This window comes from Camelus ferus, chromosome 11 (genome assembly GCF_009834535.1).
Source record: "Camelus ferus isolate YT-003-E chromosome 11, BCGSAC_Cfer_1.0, whole genome shotgun sequence".
Classification (NCBI taxonomy): domain Eukaryota; kingdom Metazoa; phylum Chordata; class Mammalia; order Artiodactyla; family Camelidae; genus Camelus; species Camelus ferus.
In genome coordinates this window covers 73,537,359-73,564,750 of record NC_045706.1, presented here as the reverse complement: position 1 = coordinate 73,564,750, position 27,392 = coordinate 73,537,359, and the positions used below count along the sequence as shown (strand labels likewise).

The following is a 27,392-nucleotide window of genomic DNA, read 5'->3' as shown; positions in this document are numbered from 1 at the left end:
CTCTGAATTTAACATACTGGTCTTGCGTGTAAACCACCACTAGAAAGAGAGTTCCCTAGAACATTCCCTCCCCTCCCCCCGCAGGGCGTTCCTCTGTAGTGACGACTCAGGACTCGGGCGTCAAGTGGTGGACGTGTCAGGACAGCCCCGAGAAGCCAGCTTACTCTGAATCTCAGTTTCAGGCTGAACTGGGCGGTTGACCGAACCGGGAAGTGGCAGGAGCTGGAGTACCCCAGCCCCGTGTACCCCGCCTTCGCGTGCGGGTCGGGGTATGTGATCTCCAAGGACATCGTCCACTGGCTGGCCAGCAACTCGGGGCGCTTGAAGACCTACCAGGTAAGGGTGGGGTACGACCCACAAGTGTGCTCCTCCAGGAAGTCCTGTCTGGCCCGTATCCCGCCCCTGGACCCAGAGCCGTCTGCCCTGGGGAGAAGCCTGTTACTCTTTCTGCAGGAACCAGCCTCAAAGGCCCAGGATACACTCCTGTCCCTCAAATCCTAGCTCTAAATTCTATTCCTGAACCCTCTTCGAGCCCGCTTATTTTGTCTTCAGCTACATGGAAAGGTCCGGTCCCTGGAGGGGTGTGAGGCTGGAGGTTAAGCTTCCTTCTCTGCCGATTCTGCTGACAGTGTCGGCAATGGCTGCCTGTCCTCCGACCTGAGCTTCTCCCGCTGCTCGAGGCGGACTCGGGTCCACGGGAGGGGCTGGTGACACGCGTGGTCTGAGCTCACTGTGGTGTGCGCACTGTGTGGAACGCCCAGTAGCGTTTACTCTGTGTCAGTGCTCACGCACACTTGGCATCTCATTTTAGGGTAATCACCAGCCAGAACAGAAAGTTTACTTACGGGATGGGTGTGGCACTGCCCTTCCAGATGAAACCACATTGACATTCTTGCATCTTAAACCTGACGGGCACGTGTAGGGTGAAGACGTGAGCATGGGCATCTGGATGGCGGCCATCGGACCTAAACGGTACCAGGTGAGCACGTCTGCGCGGGGCTGGGCTCGGGCTCCGGGGAGTTCAGGCAGCCAGGTTTCCCTGTCATAGCCTGGGCGACAACCGGGCAGGAAAGAGCTGCTGGCATCAGAACTGGTCTCTCAGTTGGCTTCACAGTGAGCCGCCTCGGTCTCACGTAACATTTTTCTGAGTTTAAAACTAAAGGAAATGTTTTGAATGGAAAGTCCCCTACCCACAAAGAAGAATTCAGTTTTTTAGATTTCATCAGAAATTCTTTGCAGCTTTAAAACGTAAAGAATCAGCTGACTTAGGTTCCAGCAGTGAGAGGGTCCAGGAGCTCTTCAGCTCTTCCGACTGATGCAGGTAAAACACTTGGATAACATACTGTGAGGTGTCTTTTAAAATTCACTGGTAACTGAGCCAGGGAAAAGAGGAACGTGCCGAGACCAGAGGTGGTGCCTTGGGAAGGTGGCAAGCACAGGGCTGGCCTCCGCCTGAGAGGTTTCTGCTGATTCTCCAGCTCTGACTGCAGCGTCGGGCGGGGAGCAGCAGCGAACCTGGGCGAGCGCTCCTGCTCCAGGCCCTCCATGGCAATTCCCGATGAGCGCCGTCACTCTGGGTCCGATGGCTCTGACGGCTGTGGTCGGTGCAGAGCCGTCCCTGCAGACCGCTGCTCACCGAGCTCATTTCCTGGTGTGTTGACTTTATACTGTCACCTCCTGTTCCTGGAAGCTGTGTGTTCTCGGGGTGCAGGCCGCAGAGGACCGCCACTTTGGGTGCTGTGCTCCTAAGGGCGTCACAGTATGTGCATTTCTGCTTGGGACTCCCGGGGCTGCAGGACGCGCCTCCCACCGCAGGCCCCCGAGTCCAGACACCCACCCAAGCCGGGGTCAGGGCTGAGACACAGACCAGCCTCCTCTGCACAGCTTTGTTTTTAGTCCTCGTGGAGTGGCTCAGCCGCAGGGGCACAGCTCCCAGGAGGCAGCGCTGGTCAGGTCCCCAGCATGGCCTCAGCACCGCGTCGTCTTCAGGGCCCAGCCGACCCCAAGGCCGCACCCTCTCCAGTCCCTCTCCTTCCCCGCTCCCGGTCAGCCACGCTTTAGAAGGGCCTGTTTTACGACAGCCCCCATTTTTGTGTTCTCGATGGATCCGTGCGCTGCCATCCTGTAGGCCATGGAGTGGGAGGTCGGCTGGTGGGGAGCACACAGGCCCAGGCATCCAGCAAGCCTGGTATGGTCCCTCCTTGGCTCAGTTTACCAGCTTAACGTCACTGTGACCCTGAGCAAGTGTAATCTTAGTTCAGTTTCTCACTTGTAAAAAGGAAACTCCCCAGCTCGCAGGCTCCTGGGGCAGCACTGTGAGCACTCCCTCCGACCAGCTGCTCTCGCACCGCGGCTTGGCCACCTTCAGCAGCGAACGTGAGACTCCATTTGTGGTTTCCAAGCGTCCTCTTCACTGGACTCCCTGGGCGAGCTCCTACCGCGCCCCAGGCCGTCTCTGCAGTGACCCCCGTCTCCCCTGGGCCATGGGGTGGCTGGGATGCACTGTCTGTCCGCAGCGGGGCCGTGCAGCACCCAGGTCAGCCTGCTGTTTCTCACCAGGACGGCCTGTGGCTGTGCGAGAAGACGTGTGAGCCAGGGATGCTGTCGTCCCCGCAGTACTCCCCGCGGGAGCTGGCCACGCTGTGGGAGTTGAAGGAGTCAGGCGGGGACCCCTGCCAGTGCGCGGCCAGGTGACGGCACCCACGCTCTCCAGCTGAGGTTTGGTCTTTCAGGACGGTTCTGCTGGCACTTTGCTGGAACCAGCGTGGTACTTCCTAACATTTGCACAAAAGTTCCTTTTTAAAAATAAACGAATACTGTAGCATAAGAAAAATGTTACTTACATATTGGAAGACGCTTTGAAAAAATACCAAATTGTTTATAAAAAGATAATATTTCTAAACCCCAGTGTATCATTTCTGGTTAGTAATGTATTACCTGTTGTTTTTGGTTAAAATTCGGCTTGATTCAGAAATCTTTAGTAACTTGAAGTTTGACTTTCCACCAGGATTGCAGACTAGCTCTGTAGAGCGTAATTAGAATAATTAAGGGCCAAAAAGAACTCACAGAAATGCTCTGTGATCTGTGTCACTTACACCAAAATTTGGGGTTTCTGGAAGTCATGGCAGATTTTGTGGCTCTGAATGAAGTGGGCAGCTTGAGACGGAGCCAGTGTAACTCTCAGTTCCGGGCCTGGTGAAGTTTTAAAGTTCATTTATGAAGTGGACGAATAGCACCCAAGTTTCCCCAAGATCAGTTACTGCTCCCAGTGAAGCAATTGCTGACGTGTCGTAAGTAAAATCCAGTACTCGCGGGGTTTTAGTGCCACAGGAAAGGCTGTTTCTCAGCTGAAAGAATTCGTTTTGCTTCCTTCCGGCGTTGCCTGCTGTTTGCCTGTTCTCAGTGACGGCCCGTCAGGGCTGGGCACGTTCTGCAGAACCAGCTTAGGTGCACCTGGGGAGAAGCAGGATGTGCGGCCTGTCGGCACTGGGAACAGCGGCGCCGAGGGAGGCCCAGCGCTCCCGCAGCACAGGGGCTGCGCCTGCTGGCGCTGAAGGGACGTTGCCCAGACCACTGCCCAGTCACCGCGCGACCTTTACAGCTGTCGCGTCAACAGAGGGTTCCACTAAAACTGCTCTTAGGACAGCCATTAGACTAGAGAGGTTCTATTTAGTATTTAAATCTTCACATCATGAAAGTCATGAACAATAAAATAAATATGAAACAAAGTCAGAAAATCATAGCGGGGGCAGAGGCTTTATTACTGCTGTTACGTACAAGCCTAGAAATGGTCTCTTCCCTCTGAAGACACGAGCTGTTCTCTACTCAGGGCACGCCGTAAAGCCTCCGACAGCACGGCCCGTAAGCCGTTCATTTCCCAGGAGCCCAGCCACCACGAACGGCCTCACCTCTGAGGTTTATCAGCTGGCTGTTACCATCGCACTAACAGACAGTCTCCGTTTTCCACAGAATAAAACTGTAATGACTGTTGGTCATTTTCTAGTTCAATCTCCCTGCCCGGCATCTAAAATTAGAACAGACAGGGGGTGATTAAGACAGATGTGACCCAGCCTGCTCCGTGCCCTCCCCCCAAGCACAGACGTGTGGTTCCACTTCGAGCGCGTGGGCAGAGGTGGCGCTCAACAGCACGGCACGCCGGGGACCCACTGACTGCATGTTCTGCGGGGCAACTTACTTTGGGGCTTTCGTAGGACAGGAGCAGCTTTGCCACGGGGACCTTGAGGAGACGCGACAGAAAGCCTTTCACCTTCTGGATGGTCATGGATTCTGTCAAGGAAAGGAGCCCATCAGTTCTCTCAAGTGACAGCTCCCTGTCAGTCCGGCTCACGTGACAAGCCTGCAGTTGTCACCACAGCTGTCAGTTCGCTTCACAGATCTTGGTGTCACACCACTCGGTGGGAGGTGGGGCCGACATTTGACCTAAGTGCCCTTGGACACTGCATTTTCACACCCTTTCAGTGGTGGTTACTAGTTCCTCAATCTGGATAAACCAGAAATCCCCTTCGCAGCGCAGAGGGGTAAATGTGAGTGAAGTCATTAAGTCTCTGTGACTTCTGACTCGTGAGTTACTGAGAGGACGTCTCAGTCTCTGGCCCTCGTCTCCTCTGTGCAGTGAAGGGTGGACTGATGACCCACACGCCCTCCAGCGCCACCATCTGTCACCATCACAGTGTGAGCGCACTCTGCACGTGGAGCGGCACCTAACGACTGGTGCTTTGGTTTGTTCAGAAAACGCTATGAACTTCTTTCCAAAGATGGTAGTCGTAAATACTGGCTATTTTGATTAAGAGAAATGTAGTTTCTTTGAAGCTTTAGCTGGAGGTACAGCAGTAGTGCAGTGTTCCTACAAATGTCACGTGTTCAAGTATTTTTCTATCAAAAATCATTTTTCTAAAACCTGTTTTTATGCCAACTTGTGATAATAAATGTTACCTTTATTTTAGAATAAAACTGGCCTGTTTCTGTGTGTGTGTTGAGTGACGACACTTAGACACGTCACGGCAGTTAACCTCACTTGCTCTGCTGTGTGAACACGTGACAGGCAGCCCTGCCCTTTCAGAAGCTGTCGGGGACCGGCTCTCCTCATCCTGGGACGAGGGTTAGCTCTCCCAGAACTGACGCAGCCATCCTCCCACAGGTAAATATTTAGATTGTGTTTATTTTTTCACTACAAGTGCTGCGAGGCATTTTGGTCACAGTGCGTATGTGTTTCAGACGTTTTATACCAGTTCCCACGTGACTTTACAGAAAGGGGATACTGGATTTCATGCCAGCCTCACGTGACTGTCTTGTTTTTGCTAATCTGATGAGCAAAAAAATGATGTTGCAGGATTTTTACATTTATCACTTTGTAAAGGTTAGTTATCTTTGTGGTTTGGTATTTACAGCACATGCCCTCAGAATGATGGTAAGAACATCTGCAGAACACAGGACTCGGGCTCTGAAGGTGAAGCGCAGCTGTTACATGGAAGTCCTCTGGGAATGCTAACCTGCCAGTTGGCCCCGAGGTGACAGGCTCAGGTGTGCCCGCAGGCGACTGACTCTCAGAAGCACCTGCCGCGGTCAGACGCACGGGGCAGGAGGGGAGGGGCAGTCACGGTCACGGTCACCGTCAGCCAGGGCCACGACCCCTCACCACCGGCCACAGTCCCTGCCTGGGGGCTCAGGGCCTTCCCAGAGTGGCCCCGGAAAGGAAAGCCTGACAGATCTAATGAGAACCTTCCCCAGCAGCGTCTGGAGGGGAGGACAGGTACAGAGATGTCCACAGCCAGCCACCCACACAAGAAGCTCTGGGCCCTCTCACCTGCCCGGCCCCAGGGCTGCCTTTCCTGACAGTCAAGTTTAAAAGCAAGGAAAGGGGAACCGCTAATTTTAATTTGTCATTATGCAACAGCAGCAAATTCCACATCAGAGGAATAGCAACTGGATTGCTAGTAAGTAAAACGGAGTAATGCTGGTAACTGGTACGGAACGATGCTGTCAATCATGGGCACAACCCAAGCCTTCCACAAGCAGGACTGTGATGAGTTTGTGTTACATGATAAAATGAATTTAAAAATCAGTGTGCATTCACGGCACAGACAGGCAAACAGAAAGGTGTTTCACCTGAGTCGTTTACGGTGTGAGAGGCATCTTATTTCTTCAAATCCTTGCTATGCTAAATTTCAGCTGTTTATATTTTTGTATTTGTGAATCAAGTTTAATTTTGAGATTCACGGTGTACTAAAGATTCAGACTGTAATTTTTCTTTTCAGTGCAAATTTAGGGTAAGTTATGTTGATCTAATTTGTTGACATAAAAGTACTCATTTTCCAAATAAAATGAATTCAGTTCGAGTAGCATCAAGATTTAAAGTTCTGAAGTTTTTTCCAGGAAAACCAGCTCAGTGCTTCCATGAGGAGTCAGCACCCAGGAGCTGTCTGTGCAGGGCCCCTGGCTGGCGAGGAGCAGGCATCATGCCACCAAGCCACAAATGCCCGCCCCTCACAACGCAGCGCCCTGGGGCTGCCTCCTGTTTCACGAAGGGAGAGCCAGACAGACCGCAAGCCCAGGGCGCCCATCTCCCTGGCCGAGAAACCCCCAGAGCAACAACGGGGGAACTAGACAGCCGGGGGCACAGAGAGGCCTGGAACCCAGGGCTGGGTGCACGCAGGGGCCACCCGGGGCTTCCGATCCTAACAGGGCTGTTTCCCAGACAAGCTGAAAACTTACGGGCGACCTGAGCTTTCAGGGAGAGTGACGTTCGCACGATCGACTGCATTTTAGGACGTGAGAGACTAGCAAAAAGCCGTAAGCTGCCTAAGTCCACATTCACACGCGACGCAGTTTCCCTCCTGGCAACGCGCACGGTTCCGAAGCACACAGGGGCGGCAGACTTCTCCTTACCTGGCAGGGGCTTCTCTACGACTTCCTGATCAAGTTCATTAGGACATTTTATCTTCAGGGCTTGAAAGAAAAAAGGAAGAGACTGAGTGAGCCCTGTGCTGTAAGGATTAAGTTACATGCAGGGACGCTGCTCTGGGGCAGCCGGGTTCGGTGCCCAGGACGGGCGGGAGGCCTGGCGCTGAACGTGCTTTCTCTTCGGGCTTCGCTAAGGCACCAGCACCAGCACCAGTGTGGCTGGGCCGACGTTCTGCCGCCTCCCCTTCTCCCTTTACTACTGCCTTCTGGACAATTCATCCAGGTTTTCAAGTGCAAGAACACTCACATTTCCAAATCACAGCTCAGTTCCCTACTCGGCTAGTTCCCGCATTTATCACACTAGTCAGTGAGCTACAAGCATGGGAACTTGCTAAAATGTTGAACCGAAGAACGTAAATGTATCTGAGAATCCATCGTTTGTGTGAAAACTGAAGTACTCATTTCAGGGCGTCCTGAAGAGAAACAAGCCACCACCAGGTCATCCCTGTGGCTCAGCCCTTGGGGACTCGGTACTAAAGGGCTGTGAACGTGAGATTCTTACTTAGTAGCTGGTTTTTGAGCCGAAATGGCTGTTGCGTTTTGAGCTCCCCATCCTCAGGTGCACCGTATTCTGTGGAAAAAGAGATAAAAGGAGGAAATAAACCCAAAGCCCCCTGCGGAGAGAAGCGCGCAGGTAAGTGTCAGCACGGCCCTCTCCTTTCCCGGATGGACCAGCGGCAGCGGGGACGCAAACCTGGGGCCTGCTCGCTCCCTGTCACTCAGTTACTTCGTTTATTTTGGAGGGATGGACGGCAGCCGCCTCCTAGAGTCCTCCTCGGCACCTGTGTCCCCCGTCCAGGGACACCGCCCACCAGCTGCACTGCACCTCCAAATACTTCAAACTGCGATTCTCAGTTTCACCTTTGGTAATGGCTCCCTCTCTCCCCGGGTCATGGGATGCCTTCCCCGGGTGCAGCCACCGCGCAGGAAAGCCGTGCCTTCTGCTCCAGCCGGGGCTGGGCCCGGGGTGACTTGGGTGTAAATATGCCCGCACTGCTCTGTCCTGAGCAGGGAGACCCTGGGCCCTGCCTGCCGGGCTGCTTTATTTAGGAGCTCCCTTCCCCACCAGCAGTGACAGAAGTCACCCGCAGTGACTGAGACCAGGAGCCTCAGGGCCCCACTGCAAAGCGCTTCCCACAGGCAGCTTTTCTTCCTCAAAGATAACGCTCCAGCCAGACGCGTTTACATGGGAGCCTCTCACATTAGGAGACAAATAAAAAAGAAAAGCACATACAAGGGAAATTCGGAATATAATGAAGTCAAAACAAAATGGCGAGTCCACCAGGGACAGAGGAGCGGGCACTGGGCACACGGGCGCCAGGACAGCACTTGACTTTCAGGAACAGTAAAATTACCTGGGGGGCACAAAGAAACACCAAAGCCTCGGTTCCACCCTCAGTGCTCTTCATGTCCAAACCCCCCGGGGTGGGGGTCGCCGGAGAACCCCTGCCCCTCCTGACCGGTGGTCCCCACCTCCTGGGACCCGGCGGGCCTGCTCAGAGCCGCCGGCCCCCACCCCCTCACCCCCGGTGCCAGGCTCTCCCTGCCAGGCGCCCCGGGGCTCCCAGCTCCCCGCGGGGGAGGCCGCTGATCGTCTTCCCTCCAGGCCACTGCCTCATTAAGTCCCCGCTCCCACCGGGCTGCAGAGCCCAGGAAGGGGCCTCTCGCCCACCGAGACGAGCGAGAAGCCCCCACCCCGAGAGAAGCGACAACGCGGGGACCCGCTGGGGCGCCCGAGGAAGCCGCGCGGCCAGGGCCCTGGCGACGGTGACGAGGACTCACTGCGGCAGAGGAGCTGGTACCGGGGGTGAGCAGCCAGGAAGTCCGCGCTCGGCCGGTCCCGGTCCGGGTCCTGGTGGCCGCCGGCCGCCTTCCATTCAGCCCCGAACGCCTTCCGGTAGTCGAGCTCCGCCCCGCGCCTCTCCTCGGGCTCAACCTGCGCGGGGAAGCGCGGCTGTGACGCTGTCCCCACCCCCGCCCCGCCCCCGCGGAGGGGAGCCACACCGGGGGGGGGGGGAGGGCGACGTCCTTTCTAACAGTGACAGGATCCAGGAGTTACTCAAAGAGAAGACGGGTTTCGGGCGCACCCGCCTTCACACGGGTCCCCGCCGCGGGCGCAGGTCTCGCGAGGCCGGCCACCGAGGAGGCACCCGTGCCCTTCCCGGCCTCAGACAGCAGTCCACAGGGACGCTGCGCCCCGCAGTCCGAGGGAGCGGGGCAGCCCCTCAAGGGGCCACGGCGACAAGGACAGGCCAGCTCTGGGGCTCCCCGGGCCCCACGCAGCCCGCCCGTCCCGCTCACCGCGCACTTGTTGAGGGTTCGGAGCTGACCGACCCTGGCGATGATGTGCTGGCGGGTGGTCTGCGCGTCTCTGCCGCGCTCGGTCAGGGGGTTCCTGGCGCACGACAGGGCGTGCAGGCTCGGCAACTTGTCCAGCTCACTGATAACCGACCACTGCCACCCGGCCAGAGAGGACACACGGAAAGAAACACGTTTCAGGCAGGCTTTCCAGATGATCTGGACCAGCGGCAGCAACGCCCAGGCCCCCGCTGCCCCGGAGCCCGGGACGTCCCCTGCAGCCAGCGCCCCGGGGGCCGTGAAAGCCACCGACCGGCTGCGTACGTGCGAGCGAGGGTTCTGGGGTTGGTATGAGGGGTTTCACCCTGAGGAAGCATCTCTCTTTCAATTTAAAATACTCTTGAATAGAAGGAGCTTACAAACCCCCATGAGAGTGGACAACCAGGTCTGGCCATTCTGAAGGAGCCCTTACGTGTGATATCTGATTGTCATTTAGAACGAGGTACTGCAAGGACGGGAACGTGGACGTCTTGCACCCTAGAAAAAGGAGGACTCAGTCACACAGTGGACGGGAAGCAAGCTCAAGCACGGGGCAGGGCGGGGTTACTTAATCATCTCATGTACCAATTCCAGCATCCGGAAAATGTATGGAAGAAATCCCAATGTCAGAAAGGATGAGCTGCTCTAATCTGAAATTTAAAAGGTCAAATTTGGTTACACAGAACAAGGTAAAACGCTATGGGCTATCACCCAGACTGGCTTGTCAAGTTTCTTCCTACACCCCAGGCTTTCGTCCCATGTGCAGTGCTTAGAAACCAGGAAGTCCCGCGTGGGGCATGGGGCGTGGGGCGTGGACTCTGCCACTTTCTGATGATTCCGCGATCATCAAACAGTTCCTGTGTCTCCTGCTGCGCCAGGGGCTAAGCGGGTCTCAGGGAGGAAAGAGACACAGTCTCGCTTCTCAAAGCTTAAGGAAGGCAGACTTGATTTTAGCCCTGGCGCCAAATTCTTCAGTTATCCAGTACAGAGACATGGTTCACAAGTCAATTATCCCAACGAATTCAAGTAAAAACCTCCCCAAGGGAATGACTCAGGTTGGGAATTCCACCACCATCATACTTCCACTCAGAAAGTACATACAGCATATGATCCACTGACTAAGATGTTACTAAACACTATGAGAACAGGCAGCTTAGATTACCTGGGCAGATGTGCTATTAGAAGCAGCTGGTTTTCATCAATTAATTGATTAGAGGAAAGGTCTAGTACCTTGACCGTCTGCAGAACATCCACGGGCCTGTATGGAAAACAACATTTTTCAACATAACCTCTTTATTGTGGTCAAAGATATAGCCTTAAAATACCTGCCACTTGGTGTTAAGGAGGGGCTGGGGGTGGGAGGCAGGTGTGTGATTCGCCTCTAAAAGGGCAGCGGACGGGGTGCTGGTGGTGAAGGGCGTGTTCTGTACTCAACTGGACCAGTCTCAGGTCCGGGCCGTGACACTGGACCACACCTCTGCAGGATGTTACCAGCGGGGCACATGGTAACAGGTACACATGATCTCTGGGTATCACTTCTCATAACTGCATGAGAATCTAAAATTACCTCAAAATTAAACTTTTTAAAAACCTGCATTTGCCTGTATAATACATAAAATCACTCTGAACAGTAAAATTTCATTATTTTGAATCCTTTGAGAACATGTAAGTTTGACCACATTTATTTTACATAGTAATTTAATGATACCAACCAAAGAGGAAGATGAGGCAACAACATATTTAATTTACCAAAGAAAATGGGCTTTTTATATATAAAGTTGTCCCTCAGTATCCATGGGGGATTAGTTCCTGGACCCTTGCGGACGCCAAATTCTGAGGACGCTCCAGTCCCTTACATAAAGTGACACAGTATTTGCATCCAACCTCCACACATCCCCCGTGTGTGGATGCCTTTAGGTCATCTCCAGAGCACTGACAATACCCAATGCAACGTAAATGCTCTGTGAGTGGTGCCAGTGCACCACAAATTCAAGTTTTACTTTTAGGAACTTTCTGGAATTTTCCCCCCAAATATTTTCCATCTGCAGCTGGCTGACTGTGGTTGACTGTGGATACGGAGACAACGCTAATTTAAACTCCATCATTTAATCCTTGTAGCATTTCCTACAGAACTTCCATTTAGAAATAGAAGTTAAACATATTTATGTAAAACTGATACGATTCATGTCCTCAAAAACATTTAATTCAAGGCTTTCGCTCTGATGGGGTTTCCTTAATTAGAACCTCTTAGTGAAGTTTGAGTTGACATTGATTTGCGAAGGCAATACATAATGAGCATTTTTCTAATCCTTATTTGCAAATCCTTCTAAAATTTACTGAGGTATGATGAGACCATTTGCTTATTCAGAAGGACTGAAGGGTGACAGACGCATAGACGTAAAACCCTGGTTACCTTTCTGAAATGACGATATCGTTGGACTCAAGGTACAGCTTCTCCAGGACTGGCCACCCAGAGGCACAGCGGAGCACCTGGGGGGAAAACAAGTCAGGGTGAAGCGGCCTCGCTGGTCCTTTCCCTGTGTGTGTATTTCTAGACCCTCCATGCGAGCTCAGTTCAGTCCGTTTTAGAAATGAAGTGCCTCTGGCCGTTGTGTTGCAGAACCTCGGGGCCAGTGGTGCTTGTGGACAGGTGATAGAATGAACAACTTCCAGGGCTGGGCTTCAGTGACACGGGAGCAGGTACCCTGTGCACTCGGAACCCACCGAGGCAGGAGTCAGCCCACGCTCAGGTGAATCCCGACCTGGACAAAGCGGCACTGGAGGTGGTGGCCTAGCACCTTCTTATTGGATGTAGTCTGTTGGACCAAAGAAAGGAAACTGATGCTAAACCCCCTCCTCAATCCTCAGTGCCAGCCTGGTTTTATGGAGAATATTACTAACAGGACAAGATTTCTCAACGAGTCCAATGTTCTCACTTGACCATAACTGGCATCTCCACTGCCCGAGTTTCCAGGGGCCCCTCCTGTCCGGGGAGGGAGGAGCTCTTGAGGAAGGAGCCGTAAGGAAATCAGGCAGCCGCAGCAGCAAGTCCCAGATGGACGACTGCTGGGACAGACCTGTCTGCACTTGGCTGGAAACTGGGATGTCCTGGGGTGTGAGGTCAGTTACCCCGACAGAACACGGCAGTTCTGACTCCGAGGCCTGGAGGCTGCCAGGCGGGGGCACTCACGTCCACTCGGGACCCGGCCACCCACCACAAGTGGTGCCTTCCCGGGTGGACTGCGAGCGAGAGCAGGCGGCAGGGCCCACCCTGGGCTCGGCCTCACCCTAGGGACCCTGGCGGGGAGCGGGGCGGCCAGAAGCGTCTGGCCCACGTCTGCTGCACACACGGCGGAGGAAGAGGCTCGGGAGGCACAGAACCGCCCGAGGGGCCCCGGGCTCCACCCGCAGCCACCAGGACTGGCTGCCTCCTTCCTGGAGAGCAGCCTGCAGAGCCCTGTTATCTGGGTAATGAGGTGGTTAAAACAAAGCCACCGCTGTGCTTCAATCCCCTGGTAAACCAAGAGCCTGAAACTGCTCGTTACTGGCTAATAAAGCAAAGAAATACGGTTACCTGAGCCCAGGTTATCCCCGTCCGGTTCAGGACCAGCTCATTCAGTGCAGAGAACGTTCCGGATGGAGGTGGTGAGCCAGAGGGAAATGTCAGTTTATTTTCACTGTGTGGAAAAAGAGACACAAAGTGCTCACTGCCGAAGGTGCGCCCAACTCACACAGTCACCGGGAGTCTGCGATTTACTATGCAGAGCTTGGTTTGTCTCAACTTTCAAACGCAATTAAATTAAAAACAAAGTTAGTCAGGACCATCTAACTTCTTGTTTGTTTTTGGGGCCAAGGTCATTAGATTGACTGACTGATCGACTGAATGGAGGGCCTGGGGACCGAACCCAGGCCCCCGTGCATGCTGAGCATGTGCTCTGCCCCTGAGCTGACCCTCCCCCGAAGACTACTTAATTTTTGACATTAACAACACACAATTTTCTGACGCCTGGCGTGGGCACACAGGGTTGGGGCAGCTCCGGCAGCCCCTGTCAGGGCACCCGGCCCGATGAGCTGCAGGCAGGACGCCGTGATGAGAAGCCGCACCCTCAGCAGTCTGACCGCTGGGCTGGACCGGGGGCTGGAATTTGGCTTCTGAGCAGGGTCCGCCCTTCTGCCATCAGGACAGACGAGATAAACCACTGCCCTGGAGGTGCTCTCTCAAGTCCTAACCTCAGAAGGCGTCCGCGGCTTGACAGTCATTTTGAAAGACGCCGCCACTTTGGCAGACGAGCCCTTAGCCCCACAAGAGGCAGCACCACGGGCCCACGCACACTTGGCTGTTTGGACGCGGGGCTCCTTCAGGCCCGCGCACCTGCTCCCTGGACGTGCCTGAGCTGGAGCCGACTCCCCTGTACGTGTCAGAGGCGGCTCAGGGGCAGAAGGGGAGGCCTGGCGCAGCCCCTGCAAAGTGAGGGTCTGAGATCAAAGCTAACCAGATGTTCAAGAAGGCCGGGAACACTGTGACCTCAGTGAAACCCGGAGCTCCATGAAAAATCCTCACCAGAGCCGAATTCGGCAGCCGCTGGTGAGACCGCTCACCCCTAAAGCAGGTACCTGCCAGGAGCTGCAGGATGGAGCAGCTCTCCTCCCCAGGTAAGCATCAGGGTCCCCGCGTGGTCCATCTTTTAAGGTTAGGCTTATAAGAACCAGGAAGACCTTCCAGTTCAATATGTCAACCTCCCCACCTCCCTGATCAAAAGTAAAGCACACTCCCCATTAATCACCTTGTGGGACCACCTGAAAAACCATAACAAAGAATAAGTTAAACTTACCTTCAACTAAGCCACTCCCCTCCTCCCGCCCCATGCCCCACCTCATCCCTACAGAGATGCCACGAGGGAGCAGGAGAGATCAGGACTTTTATCTGAGGTGACAATCAGGCCACTGCGAGTTCATACCTGAGGTTAAGAACTTCCAGGCGTCTGAGCTGGTCGGCAATTGCTACGACTTCATCCCATGATGACAGTAGATTTTTTGACAAATCTATGCTTCTAATATCTAAATGCACATGTTAAGAAACAGTAACACACAAAGATTCATAAAAGATGTAATACTGGTTACCTCTTAGTTCTAGAACATGGAATTTTTAACTTTTCATTTCTACCCTCTACTCTGCTTGAAATTCTTCCCCGAGCACATATATTAAGTCATCTAACCCCTTTAAATCATCCAACTATTCACCTAGAAACTAAAAAGTTCATTGTCACATGCTGCAAACTTGGGACAAACATCGACAATCCAATAAGTAAGAACCAAACATCCTAACACTAAACCAGAGAGAGGGCAGAGACAACAGTGCTGGGGGCGCTGACATACTCAGCACAGAGGGTGCATCGCAGGCCGTGGTCCCACATGGACACAACACTGTCCTCCCTCCGGGCACCAGGGGGGCTCTGCCCCGCACGGATCCCCACATGCTGAGCGCGCCTCCGGGGGACAACGGGGTGACCTGGACAAACGTTGGAACGTGCTCAGGATGGCTTGGAATCAGGGTCTCCCGTGGCCTGGGTGGGCTTAGTGGCACCAGTGTCCCTGGCACAGGACTGCACAGAGGGAGACCAGCAGGACAGAGAAAGGCTGACGTGAGGTGGGGAGACATGGCAGTGGCATCAAGGAAGGGCCGAGCCTGGTAGAACCCCAGGCAGAGAGAAGCCTGGGGCAGGACAGGGCTGAGGGAGAGTCTCCACCCTCCTCTGATGTGTGTGGGAACTGCTCCTCTCATGCACCAATTCAGCAAATAACTCCATGAGCACATGCACCCCAGGTGTGCCAGACACAGACCCGTTCTCAGAGCAAGAAGGCAGGGCCTGCAGCCCAGGGTGGGGGGGCATGGAGGACCACCTTCTCCATGAGGTGACATTGGAGCAGAGAACTAGAGGGGACGAGGGGCTGCCACCGTGGAGAAGAGCATCCAGGCAGAGGGAAGGATGGTGCAAAGGCCCTGAGGTCACGACGGCTTGGCTGCAGCAGGGATGGCAGACTCAGGGGGCCTGGGGCGCTGGAGATGAGGCCCCAGAGGCTGGGCCAGGGCACAGAGGGCCTTGGAGGACCCACACTGCCTGTATTAGTCCCTGCCTGAGACAGGACCAAGGGTGGGCGCTGACCGAGACCCTCGGAAGGAGGCTCTGTGGCTTGTCGGGGAGCAGGCTGCAGGACCACAGAGATAGCAGAAAGGGGCCGGGAGGGGCTGGGACCAGACCGCAGTGCTAGCGGGCGGGTGAAGTGCCAGGCTGCGTCTCCCGATGAGGAAGCGGGGCTGGGGGGCTTGCGGATGGATTTAGATGGGAGACGTAGGGAAAAAAGAAGGGTTAAGTTACCTGCCCAGTCCCTGGCCCAGGCCACGGGAGGTGCCCTTTACTGACACAGGGAAGACCACAGATGAGCAGGGCTGTGGGGACTTCACGTGAGTTCTGGTGTGTTAAATTCGAGATGACACCCAAACAGAAGTCTCAGGTACACGGTGGGGAGACAAGCCTGGGAGGGGATGGGACTGGGCCAGGAGCCAGAGCGCAGGAGCCCAGCGTCTGCAGGCAGCACGTGTCTCCCTGGGAGTGAGTGTGAACAGAGGAGACAGGGTCGGAGGTCTGGGCTGGGCGCTCCCACCTCTGCAAGACAGACTGGGGGGAGGTGGCCAGGGAGGGAGTGAGCGAACCCCGTCCCAGGCCCTCTGTGCAGATCAACAAGTGCGAACTTAAACCCAGATCAGCTTCAGTTCTAAACTCATTTTCTTACGCCCCATGATGCAGCGGTGGGTCTTTGCACATAAAACACGGAGAAAGTAGCTTCTGATAAAAACGGCGTTATCACTGGACAGACCTGGTTGGAAAGGAGAGGACGTAGGCGGTACCGATCAGAACGCTCTACACGTGGCAGGAAGGCGGGAGGGAAGGCGGCGGAACCCGCAGGAAGGGACGGTCTCAGCCGTCCAGAACCAGAGCTGGGCGGCTCCAGGCGGTGGGGTACAGGGCCTGAAAGCTACCGCCGGTTTCCGCGTTTTTAGCCGGTTCCGAGGCTCTCAAGGACACGGGGCACAGGAGGGTCAGGAGATAAGCCCAGAGCCCAGGGACAGAACTCTGATGCGGAGTGACGCGCAGGGGCGGGGACGGCAGAGAACAGCGGGGTTTCGGGCTACAACCGCCTGAGCTTCCGCCACGAGTGGACCGGCTCCCTCTTGAGGTCGGGTCTGGGGAGGGTCGATGAGCTGCGAGCGCCGGCCGGCGATGCGGGTCCTGGGCCCCCTCGGGCTCCTGCTCCAGCGGCCTGGGCACACGCCCGCTCTCGGGGTCCCCGACGGCCGGAGCAGCGGGCCCGGAGTCCCTGGGGCGCAGCCCCTCGTGCGCCCCTCCCCAGCCCCGCGCGTCCGCACCCGCCCCGCATGCCCACCAGCCCTGCTCACCCGGGGCCACCCGGTCTGGAAAGGGTTTAAGTCCACTCACTCACGCCCTCCACTGCGGAGGCTGGAATCACACACATTTCTACTGGTCCGCAAGGAGCACAGGGACCACCGCCGCCTGACATCCACGCGGAACCACCCAGCAGCTGCGAATGCAGTGCCCCCCCGACACACAGGCACACCGTCCAGGGAGTTCTTGCGCCGGTGGGCACGTGCTCTTCCTGAAGTTCAGAGCCAACTGGTGAAGCAGCTGCTCCCGATCTGAGCCCTCAGACCCAACCTGACCCACTGAGGTCGGCTGCACGGGCACTGACTTCAGTCCCCGCGAAAGCAATGACCTCCAAGAGAGATGAGCCCCACAATGGTGACCGGATTAAATACACAGGCAGCACTTCAACTTTGGGCAAGAATTCAATCAGGAAGCGCGAGACATTCGTCACTGGGTCTGCAAATATCCACCACTACTTGATTATCTCCCGAAATCCCATTTCTTCAAGTCTTGGGGGATGCTCTTATCCGGCAAGAACAGGCTGAACCAGCACACTGCTGACAACTCCACCAGCCACACGGCCAAGTTCCCAAACCCCTCTGCTGACCAGATCGCTCCTGATGTGTGGGAAATCAGCTTTGAACCGGCCCAATTTCCAATCTTCTGACATCACTGAGGAGGCAGCCAGAGTACAGAATGCTCCTGAAGGCTCTGGGGCACTCTGCTCCTGACCAGGCTCGATTCCAAACCCACGTCAACACCCTCGACTTGGCCGCCTCTCCTACAGAGGAAACGCGCACATCTGGGGCCAAGGTGGGGAGGGGGCTGTTCACAGGTCCCAACAGACCCCACCCCCGCCAAGGCCCAAGGGACCGGCATCTCTGCTCTAGTCCCTGTCACCACAAAGGAGCAACTGTTGAGGTAGTTAGAAATATTCTCTTTACTCGAGAAACCTGATTATAAGCTATCTTTTGCATAAATTATTATGTAGCTACTAGGTCAACTTAGGGAACTGGAAGATGATCTTTTAAAGTCAGAGGAAGTTTGCCCCAGTCACTGAGCCACGGCCGAGGACTCCCCTGCAAGCCCCCTCCCGCCCTGACACCCCGTCCCCCCGCCCACCTTCCGCAGCCCGTTTCCACCAAGGAAAAGGAATTGTACTGCATGTCCGCCGTCCAGAACTCCACTCTTTTGACCCCTTTGCTGATGCAAGTATGGGTGAGGATCTGCTTCCTGCTGGCACTGAAGATTATATCCATATGAGAATTCAACAGAGAAACAGCAGGAAAACCCTTAACACTGTCCAAGGGATCGCTGATGATTACGATAAAAGCAAACTAGTGAACGCGTTTAAGAAGAAACTTGCCTGCAATGGTACTGTAATCGAGCATCCAGAGTATGGAGAAGGGTGACCAGCACAAGAACATATGGCAGCTCCTTGCAGAGACTGGACTGGCTAAGGACGACCAGCTGAAGGTTCATGGGTTTTAAGTGCCTTTGGCTTGTTGAAGCTTAAGTGCAGATTTCCTTGCAATGAGTAGATTTTCCCTTCTGTCCCTTGTTACAAGTTTAAAACCCTCACAGCCTGTATAATATAACCATTTGGGGTCTGCTTTTAACTTGGACTAGTGTAACTCCTTCATGCAATAAACTAAAAAGAGCCCTAAATAAATATATAAATAATAAAATTAGAAAAAGTTTATCTGATTTGCCACTGGTTTTTTGGGCTTTCTTAGGACTGCAGCCCAGGAGACACAGAGCCAAGAAGCACTTGAATGAATCGTGTTCCACCAGACTACAAAATGGGGCAAGTGTATTGGGAATTTTTTCTTTTAAACGTACCACCTCTATTTTTAGCTGTGGGCATAAGACTACATAGACAGTAAAAAACAAAAAAACACGCTGATGAGAGAAGGCGCAGGTAAGAAGGCCTGCTTTGAGGGACCATAACAAACCGCTTTCAGCCACACGGACAGGAGCCCAGGGACCATCCAGGACGCCAGGACGCCAGGACGCCAGCGCCTCCATCCCGGCGCCCCCATCCCTCCCGGGCAGCTTGCTTCCCACAGGTCGTCTGCCGAGCCCCGGGCACACCGTCTGTGCTCCAGGCAGGGGGTGGAAAGGCAGTGGACAGGGCGCGCGCCCGCCACGTCTGTCCCCCTCGAAGCGCCCACTTGACATCTCACTGGCCAGGGCAAGTCACACGGCCTCACCTGAAAGCAAGGGGTCCGGGAAGGCAATCATTTAGCTGGGCGGTGACTACCCAGGGGAGAGCGAGTCCCTGTGAGGAAGCAGTCAGGAGAGCGGGCACTGTGGAGGCGACCAGGGACACCTGGCCCAAGTGTCACACCTGGTCAGGCCCCAGTGACAAGCTCTCATCGGAAAGGATACTAGGGCAGGCGGCGGCAATTGCTCCTCGGTCCCCAGCACCGTTTACTGCGCAGTTCCTCAGGGACACTTCTTGCAACTTGCTCAGCTGACTGCGTGAAAAACACATAGTTCACATGTATGCAGAAACACGCAGGCTCTCCAGCGGCCCTTCAAAAAATTCAGGTGTTTCAGACATTAGGAGAAGCCACAAAAAATAAGAAATCCAGTACCCACCACTCAACTTTAGAAATAAAACATTACTAAGAAAAGAGAAAATAGAAAAAGAGAAAGCCAGCCAGCAAGCATCGCGAACATCGCAAACGCAAGCGGCGTCCCCGGCGTCCCCTCCCACCGCCCCGCCCCGCGCGCCCTCCGCCCCCGCGGGAAGCACCGCGCCACGGCTGGCTGGCGTCTACTTCGTGCTCAGCATTTCTTAGTAGCTTTACTACCTATGTCCATGGCCCTCAACAATCACGGTATTTTCGCACACTCTGAAGCCTGCCGTGAACAGGGCCTGCCGCACCTGCAGCTGACGTCCCCCCTCTGCGGTACCCTGTCCGCGGCGGACACGCGCGCTCCAGCCGCCGACCGCACACCGTGGAACAAAGGCAGTTCCTTTACTGACTCCTCTGGTGATCCAGGGGTGACTCCCAGCAGTGCCGTCTGGACTCGAGTGGGAAAGCCTCTCCAGGGATGCATCTGGAGAGCATGCGTGTCTTCAGCTTTTTTAGACCCTCCCAGAAGCCACTTCTGAAGTGGAGAATCTGTGTCTCCTACTCATTAAAAGGGCCCACGCGTTACAGCGCTGAAGAGTGTCTAGAACACAGCATCTGGAGCCAGGCCGCCTGGGTTCCAATCCCGACTCCACCCTCCAGCCCTGGGTGAGCTGACCTCCCTGAGCCTCAGATTGCACATGTGTGCACCTGGGCTCCCGGCACACAGCAGTCACACGTAAGCAAACCGAGTGTCCACCAACCGATGAACAGACATAAAGTGTGGTAAATCCACACACAACAGAGTCTTACTCAGCCCTAAGAAGGAAGGAAAGTCTGACACACGCTACATCTGTGACCCTTGAGGACGCTATGCTAAGGGATATAAGCCAGTCACAAAAGCACAAACAACTGCACTTATAGGAGGTACTGAGGTGGGTGTCAACCCCACAGGTCAGAAGTAGCACCGTGATCGCCAGGCTGGGGGAGAAGAGATGTGGAGGTGATGGTTTACGGCGACAGCGGTTCACTTTGGGGAGATGAGAAGGCTCTGGAGAGGGACGGTGGGGACGGCTGCACCACACTGGGGACGTACCCATCGCTACAGACCTGCACACTTGAAAATGCTTAAAAGGTACGTCTGGTGTTACGTATATTCCACAAGTTTTCAACGCTATGATAACAGTGAGCTCATATCTGCGACACCCTCAATACTGCCTGACATGTAGTAAATCATTTGATAAATATTTATAAAAATAAACATAAAACTGACAACCTTTGGGGGGAAGACTAAGATGACCAGGCAGGGCAGGAGCTGCGACGGCCATCAGAACCAAGCAGAGGCTCCCGAACTTTCTCAGTTCACGGGGCCCTTCACGGGTCAGTAATTTTTTCATGGTGCCAAGGCCAAAAGGAACACCTCACGGTTCCATTTAGTACGCAGTCAGGGCCAAACAATCTAGCGATGATTTCTGTCCTGGCAACTTCTTGTCTGTTGAGCACTGCGCAACTTCCCAAACCCTAGAATCAGACTGGCCCCACCACCTCCGTTTCCTGTGCCATGGTGATTTTCAGGAGAAACTTTCTTTCAGCACAGGAATCGCCAAAAAGCCCAGCTGTGCAGGGACATGACACCCTGAAAGGAACAGTAGTAGGAAGATCATGAAACTGAACTACCTCCAACTAGCAGTTTGCATCACGTCCAACACGTGTCAGTTTCCCTCCAAAATTAAAAACACCCCGCTGCACCCCTGCAACAGCCCACTGCACCCCTGCAACAGCCTGCTGCACCCCTGCAGCGCCCGCTGCACCCCTGCAGTGCCCAGAAACCTTGGTACAAAGCTTAGGGATTGGGTCTCAATACAGCCACCACTCCAGAGCCACAGCCACCTCCAAAGAGAAACGGATTTCAGCGCTCCCCACCACTCTCACAGCTTAGGCACGACTTTGTAAGCGAGGAAACCGTGGCTCAGAAACTGTAAGGAACTAGCTGTAACTGCTGTCGGAGCCAGAAAGTGGCTTAGCTGACATCTGGACCCAGCCTGACGGACTCTAGTATTTCTTTCCAAGAAGGACACTAGCTCATTATTGACGATGATGTTCAAGCAGGAAGTCCTTCACCAGAAAACTCCATGAACTACCGGCTGTTCATAAACTAGGGGAGGAAAATCTGTTGCAATTTGTTAATATTCACAGATCCCATGGTGTTCTCTGAGAGAGATTAACCGGCTAGGGAGAAAAACAAAGTGCCTCTTTTGGGGGAAAAAGATACTTAAATATTTGCATTTCAAGTGGAAAAAACAAAGAACTCTAACCCCATAAAGCACACAGTTCTAGAAATCAGCAGCAAAAACCATTCACCTTAGTTCTCTCTCGAGTGTGCAACAGTCATGACTCTCTCTGGTTCAATTTATATTTTCTAAGTCCTCAACAATGACTGTATATTGTTTATAAGTAACAGTCAAGTTATTGCTTTTAAAAAAATCTTGATGTATTCTGAGTTTTTAAAAATAATATTAGGTTTTATTTTAATTATATTAAATATTGTGAAAAGTACTTTTTAAAATTTGCATTCTTTCTCACTGAAGGAGAGTCAGTTTACAATGTTGTGTCGATTTCTGGCATACAGCATAATGTTTCAGTCACACACATACATACATATAATCCTTTTCATATTTTTTCTGAGTTGTTTTATGTTTAAACACTGGTCATCTATACTAAAAAGCAGAGGTATCAAGAAATGAGCTAACCCAGGAAGAGAAAAATACTATATATCACTCTTACGTGGAATCTAAAAAAAAAAAAAAAAAGACTATGAACTCATCTACAAAACAGAAACAGACTCGCAGACATAATAAACAATCTTACGGTTACCGGGGAAAGGGGGTGGGAAGGGATAAATATGGGAGTTTGAGATTTACTAATGTTAGCCACTATATATAAAAATAGATTTTTAAAGTTTCTTCTGTACAGCACAGGGAACTATATTCAGTACCTTGTAATAACCTTTAATGAAAAAGAACATGAGAAGGAACATACGTATGTATATGCATGACTAGGACACTGTGCTGTACACCAGAAATTGACACATTGTAATTGTTCAATTTTTTAAAAAATGAACTTAGTCTTCAACACTGTCCTCATATGCACTTCAGCTCTGTTTTATGATAAATCTTAATAATAATTACAACAAGAACAACAAAAAGATAGCAAGGAAATTTACTCTGAACAAAACCACAGTTCAAGTGGAACTTTAGAGACCAAAAGACGCCAAGTAGCGGCAAATCGACTGCTCTCCACAGCGGCCACCAGGGGTCGCTACCAGGCCGCCTCATCCAGGTCGGGGGCCCACAGCACAGCGCTGAGCATCGCTAAACGCGAGTAACCCGGGAGGTTCTCAGGCAGCCGTGAGTGTCTGGTGGGCATATCAGCTTCCACTCTCTCTGGGTTACACAGCGCATGGAACGGGCAGTGAGGTGCTTGACAAGAATCAGAGAATGTTCCAACTCAGCAGTTTCAAAATGCATTATTTACTGGCCCGCAGTAGGCTACAGTCATCTGGGGTACTTCCTAAAAGCAAGAGCCCATGGTTCTCTGATTCAGGAGGCCTGGGGTGGGACCCAGGACTGTGTGTTTCAGAAGCCCCCGGGTGGTGAGGGTGTGCGGCCAGAGATTGGGCCTCCTCGGGACGAGGCAGTGTCAGCATGCTGCCGGGCACAGGGCAACGGAGACATCCATTCCATTCCTGCCTCATCATCCAGATGCCAACCTTGGCTACTTAATAATCAGTCAACACAATGCAGCACGGTGTAAATACTGACGATGGGCAAATCAATGTTCTCTTTCCAATCTGGAAAAGTCCAGCCACCCTGTGCTAAAATAAGGATTTTAACTTCCCTAAGTCCTCGGATTCCTCTGTTCTGCAGAACAGACACAGCAGTCTGGGAGCAAAGTTCTGAGCACTGACGTACAGTCAGATAACTTCTATCCCGAACCCTGATGAAGCTGTAAGTCACCTCTACCACCGTCTGTTCCACTTACCTTTGCTGTTTTACAACAGAGTCAAAACCAACAGTTTCTACAGGTTTATTGCCAATTGTCACAATTTCCTCTTCTTCCTCTTCCTCCAGTTCTCCTTCTAACACATAGCGGTTCTTAATTGCAGTGAGAAGGTCCACTCCAAAATTTACTTTATTTGGACGAATGAAGGATCCCCCTGTTGGGTGCCTGGAAGAGGAGAGAAATGGAAATACATACACAGAAATGCTTTATAAGCTGTCAGGCTGCCACGAATGTAAAAGGTCTGTGTTTACAAATACATTAGCAAATAAAAGCAACTGAAACCATTTAAAACAAGAAGCTACATCCACCAAGAATGGCCATAAAGCAACGTTCTGAAGGTTTTCAATACTGTCTGTATGCTGAACAAGCAAAATCAGCACAAAAGGAAAAGTAATACACTAAAAAAAAGTGTATAAGCAACAGGATTGACCATAAAAGGGTTGTGAACTTATGCAAGCATGTAAAATCTCAACAAACAGACAAGAAATATAGAACAGATAATCCACAAGAGGAAACAGCAGTATTAAAAGCATTTCTATGAGGGAAAAGCCTTATCTTGTTAATGATTAAAAAATGCAAATTCATTACAAATGTTAGCCACTATATATAAAAACAGATTAGAAAAAAGTTTCTGCTGTACAGCACAGGGAACTATGTTGTGTCTTGTAAATAACCTTAAATGAAAAAATGTATGAAAACAAATATATGTATGTATATGCATGACTGGACATTGTACAGTGCTGTACACCAGAAATGATCCACTGTAACTGATGACCCTTCAATTAAAAAAAAGAAAAGAAATGCAAATTCAAATAATTAAAGTATTTTCAACAAAACTGGCAAAAAATAAAAAGTCTTAACACCACAAAGACTGCAAAACTGGCCTAGTTTTTGACTGTATAATCATACTCCTGGGAATTTGTTAGCAGGCAACAATTTAAAAATAAAAACTAAACTGCATTTACAGAGATTCTATATAATAGCATTTTTTTTTCGTAATTGAGGGACTCTGGAACCATAAAAATGCCCAGCTGGACAGGAACTATTAAGTAAACCAGATAGATGTAGTCATTAAAATATTCTAGCTGTAATACTTAATAAAATTACTTACAGAATAATGTCGAGATTTCTAAAAATTGAACCAAATTGTACATGACACAAGTAGAGAGGAATCATATTAACAGACAGACAGATCGAATAAGGACACAGAGAAATGAAAACATTTGTGGATAACAGGATTACGCACAGAATCTTTGAAATGATAACAAAGTTGAACGAAATAACAGTTTAAATATGGGGCTACAATAGAGCGTGTAGGAAGAATTCTAAGGAAATACAGGATATTTTACCACAATTTATGTTCAAGTTTTATAGTAATTTTTCATAATAATCTCTAGCAGAATTCAATGAAAATATTAATCACATTGCTGTACGTAATGACTGTTCTCAGGCTTTCCAAGAGATTCCAAACAGGCCTTTAGACACATTAAATTTCAGCATTATACCATGGCAACGATGATCTTACTTGAGAGAAATCTAAGTACGCCTATAACAGTTGTAAATGTTAATATTATCATTTGATCATTTAGAGAATAAATGATGAAATACATGAGCTGTCAAAAACTGTACTATAAACACCATTCTGGCTTACAGCCTTTAACTCTGAAAGAAATCAAACTTTCCTAGAAGTCACCATAATTAAAGAGAATGAAAGTAACGCTGATGATACATTTTATCAATATGAACATTGATACATTTTCTTCCGGGAAGTGAGTCTGGAGAGACGACCAGCTTATGGAAGGAACTTGTCATCTCAAAAAGTTAGACGTGATGCCACAGGTAAGAAGAAGTGGCTCGGAGGTCCTCAGAACCGTATTTCTCTTAGCAGACTTGCGCAGAGCTCCTATCTGCAATTGTGTCACCATCCGTGGCGCACCTACCTACTACAGGAGCCCATCTGAACATGTGTGGGGGCCGATGCTCAAGTTGAGAGAATATGGCCTCTGGGCCCAGTATTTCAAAGTGTGTGGATTTATTTTTTAAAGTATATCAGATACACTAACTGTCGGTAAAGGACACACAGCCTATGCCAGGCGACACAGTAATGGCTTGCACAGCACGGTGTATTTAACCCTATAAATATCCTCTTTGAGAGGGCTTTACAGATGAGGATACAGGCTGAGGATGGCACCTGGCACCTCCGCTGCCTGAGGTCACACAGCTAAGTGACGGAGTCAGGTCTGCCGAGCTGCAGAGCACATGCTGCGCCCACCCTTATCCTGCCCCCTCCTCCCGTCTTGGGAATGTACGGGGTAGCTAGGGTTTTCATTTAAGGGCTGTGTGTAATTTACAGAGACACAGTGATTCGGGTCTGGAGGCCAAGACAGAAACGCAGGGAACGACGGTGCACTAGTAGCCAGGAATCCAAGACTCCTGGACTTGGCTGCACAAACTCTGTCCAGTGACCCCAGGACCCCCGGCCGAAACCGGGTCACGTGGTCAGAGTTTCCTGAGGTGGGACGCGAGGCCCCTGCATCAGAACCTCTGGCATGTTGCTTCCAACAGCAGATTCGTGGGCCCCAGCCCAGTCCCACCCAGCGAACAGACATCTGGGGTGGGTTCCAGTAAGCTTGCCAGGCGCCTGGCTGCCTTTCAGGTTAAGCTTCAGAAGTCCGCCCTGGACTAGAGCATTTCTTAGGTAGATCCTCTTGAACTCCTGAAAAACGAGGCTAGCTATATTTATTCTCCTTAGCTGAGTGACACAAGTGTGTTTATTAAAACAGAGCCTTTCCTAGAGGTCAAACGAAGTACTTTCTAGGCAGCTTCCAGTAGCCAGTGAGCCTCTGACAGCACAAGGCACCACCCAGACTCAGAACCTGCTTCAGCTGCAGCACAGGACTGAACTTCCTGCATCACGGGGCTCCTTTCAGCAGCACCCAAGTTTGGTACCTCCTCCCATCTGAAAACACCTCCCCCTCCCACCCTTCCTCTCCCTTCAGTGACTGTCCCTGTTCTCCTGTCCCCTGCCCAGTGACACTCCTCCAGACGAGAGCATGCTGAGCTCAGTGCCCCCCCTCTTTCCGGACCTCGCCCCGCAGGCACCTGGAGGGCAGTTACCTTGCACTTCCCAGAGCTCTGGGTCCAGGCGCAGTGTCTGAACCAGGAGAACTGGACCCAGGAGCCTCTGGAACTAATTCAGACAGTGATGCCCTGGACCTCGAGCCACTGTCAAAAGGGGAAAAGCCTGGGGCAGACAGGACAGTGAACTTTGCAAGGGGGAGGCAGGTGAGTTACTGTGAGCAGCAGGTGAACAGTGGTGGGTTGTCTCCATGACGACTCCCAGCCCACAGGCCCTCAGGCATCGTGCTTTTGCCGCTTGTCCTTTTCCCTCCTCTTGAATCTGAACTCGCCCTGCGACCTGCTCTTACTGGCCTTGGCAGGCCTCGCAGTCTCCATTTCACCCTCCGGGAGACCAGGTGCTGTGTAAAGCTCTAGGTTAGGGAGAAAGGCCGCGGGAGAGAGAGAGGCTGATCCCACGCAGAGGAGACCCAAGGTCTCCCACCCCCACCAGCCAACACCAAGCCCCATCGTGCAAGGCCATCTGGGATCCTCTGGTCAGCACCGCTGGAACAGAGACAACTGTCTCCACCAAGATCTGTCCAAATCCCCGAGACACGGAGTCAGAGCAGTAAAACGGCTGCAGCCCCGGGTTTGAGGATGGTTGGTCATGCGTCAACAGCTAACTGGTATACAGCATGGGGAACTCTAGTCAATATCCTGTAGTAACCTATAATGAAAATGAGTCTGAAAAGGAATGTATGTGTGTGTATGTATGACTGAAACATGATGCTGTGCACCAGAAACTGACACAGCCTGTAAACTGACTAGACTTCAATAAAAAATAAATTAAATTAAAAAATAGCTAACTGAAATAGGTGGGGAAATGTGTTATTTTCAACAACCTCTAGTTAAAATTCAGGACCCCCTG

At 52.2% G+C, this 27,392-nt stretch overlaps 2 protein-coding genes across 20 annotated transcripts in view; one reads left to right on the top strand and one right to left on the bottom strand.

The window, feature by feature from the left end:
- Window positions 1-6,722, top strand: part of B3GALNT2 (beta-1,3-N-acetylgalactosaminyltransferase 2) — a 51,187-nt gene extending 44,465 nt beyond the window's left edge. For 2 of the 11 annotated variants that reach the window (XM_032491878.1, XM_032491884.1), the window contains 4 exons: window positions 177-336; window positions 923-979; window positions 2,560-2,690; window positions 3,830-4,963. In XM_032491878.1, the coding sequence (XP_032347769.1) occupies window positions 177-336; window positions 923-979; window positions 2,560-2,690; window positions 3,830-3,914 (433 nt within the window). In that variant the 3' untranslated portion in view covers window positions 3,915-4,963. The other 9 variants (XR_004324149.1, XR_004324150.1, XR_004324151.1 and 6 more) reach the window with 9 other exon arrangements.
- The window catches only part of TBCE (tubulin folding cofactor E), a 72,125-nt gene continuing 48,470 nt past the window's right edge, over window positions 3,738-27,392 (bottom strand). For 2 of the 9 annotated variants that reach the window (XM_032491887.1, XM_032491888.1), the window contains exons 4-17: window positions 23,384-23,569; window positions 19,152-19,240; window positions 18,127-18,207; window positions 14,277-14,376; window positions 12,893-12,995; window positions 11,732-11,808; window positions 10,481-10,576; window positions 9,904-9,968; window positions 9,752-9,816; window positions 9,283-9,435; window positions 8,764-8,917; window positions 7,484-7,552; window positions 6,907-6,966; window positions 3,738-4,287 (exon numbers count right to left, since the gene is read on the bottom strand). In XM_032491887.1, coding sequence (XP_032347778.1) covers window positions 4,031-4,287; window positions 6,907-6,966; window positions 7,484-7,552; window positions 8,764-8,917; window positions 9,283-9,435; window positions 9,752-9,816; window positions 9,904-9,968; window positions 10,481-10,576; window positions 11,732-11,808; window positions 12,893-12,995; window positions 14,277-14,376; window positions 18,127-18,207; window positions 19,152-19,240; window positions 23,384-23,569 — 1,555 coding nt within the window. In that variant the 3' untranslated portion in view covers window positions 3,738-4,030. Of the gene's footprint in view, window positions 4,288-6,906; window positions 6,967-7,483; window positions 7,553-8,215; window positions 8,337-8,763; window positions 8,918-9,282; window positions 9,436-9,751; window positions 9,817-9,903; window positions 9,969-10,480; window positions 10,577-11,731; window positions 11,809-12,892; window positions 12,996-14,276; window positions 14,377-18,126; window positions 18,208-19,151; window positions 19,299-23,383; window positions 23,570-27,392 lie in introns of all 9 variants that reach the window. The other 7 variants (XM_032491889.1, XR_004324152.1, XM_032491891.1 and 4 more) reach the window with 7 other exon arrangements.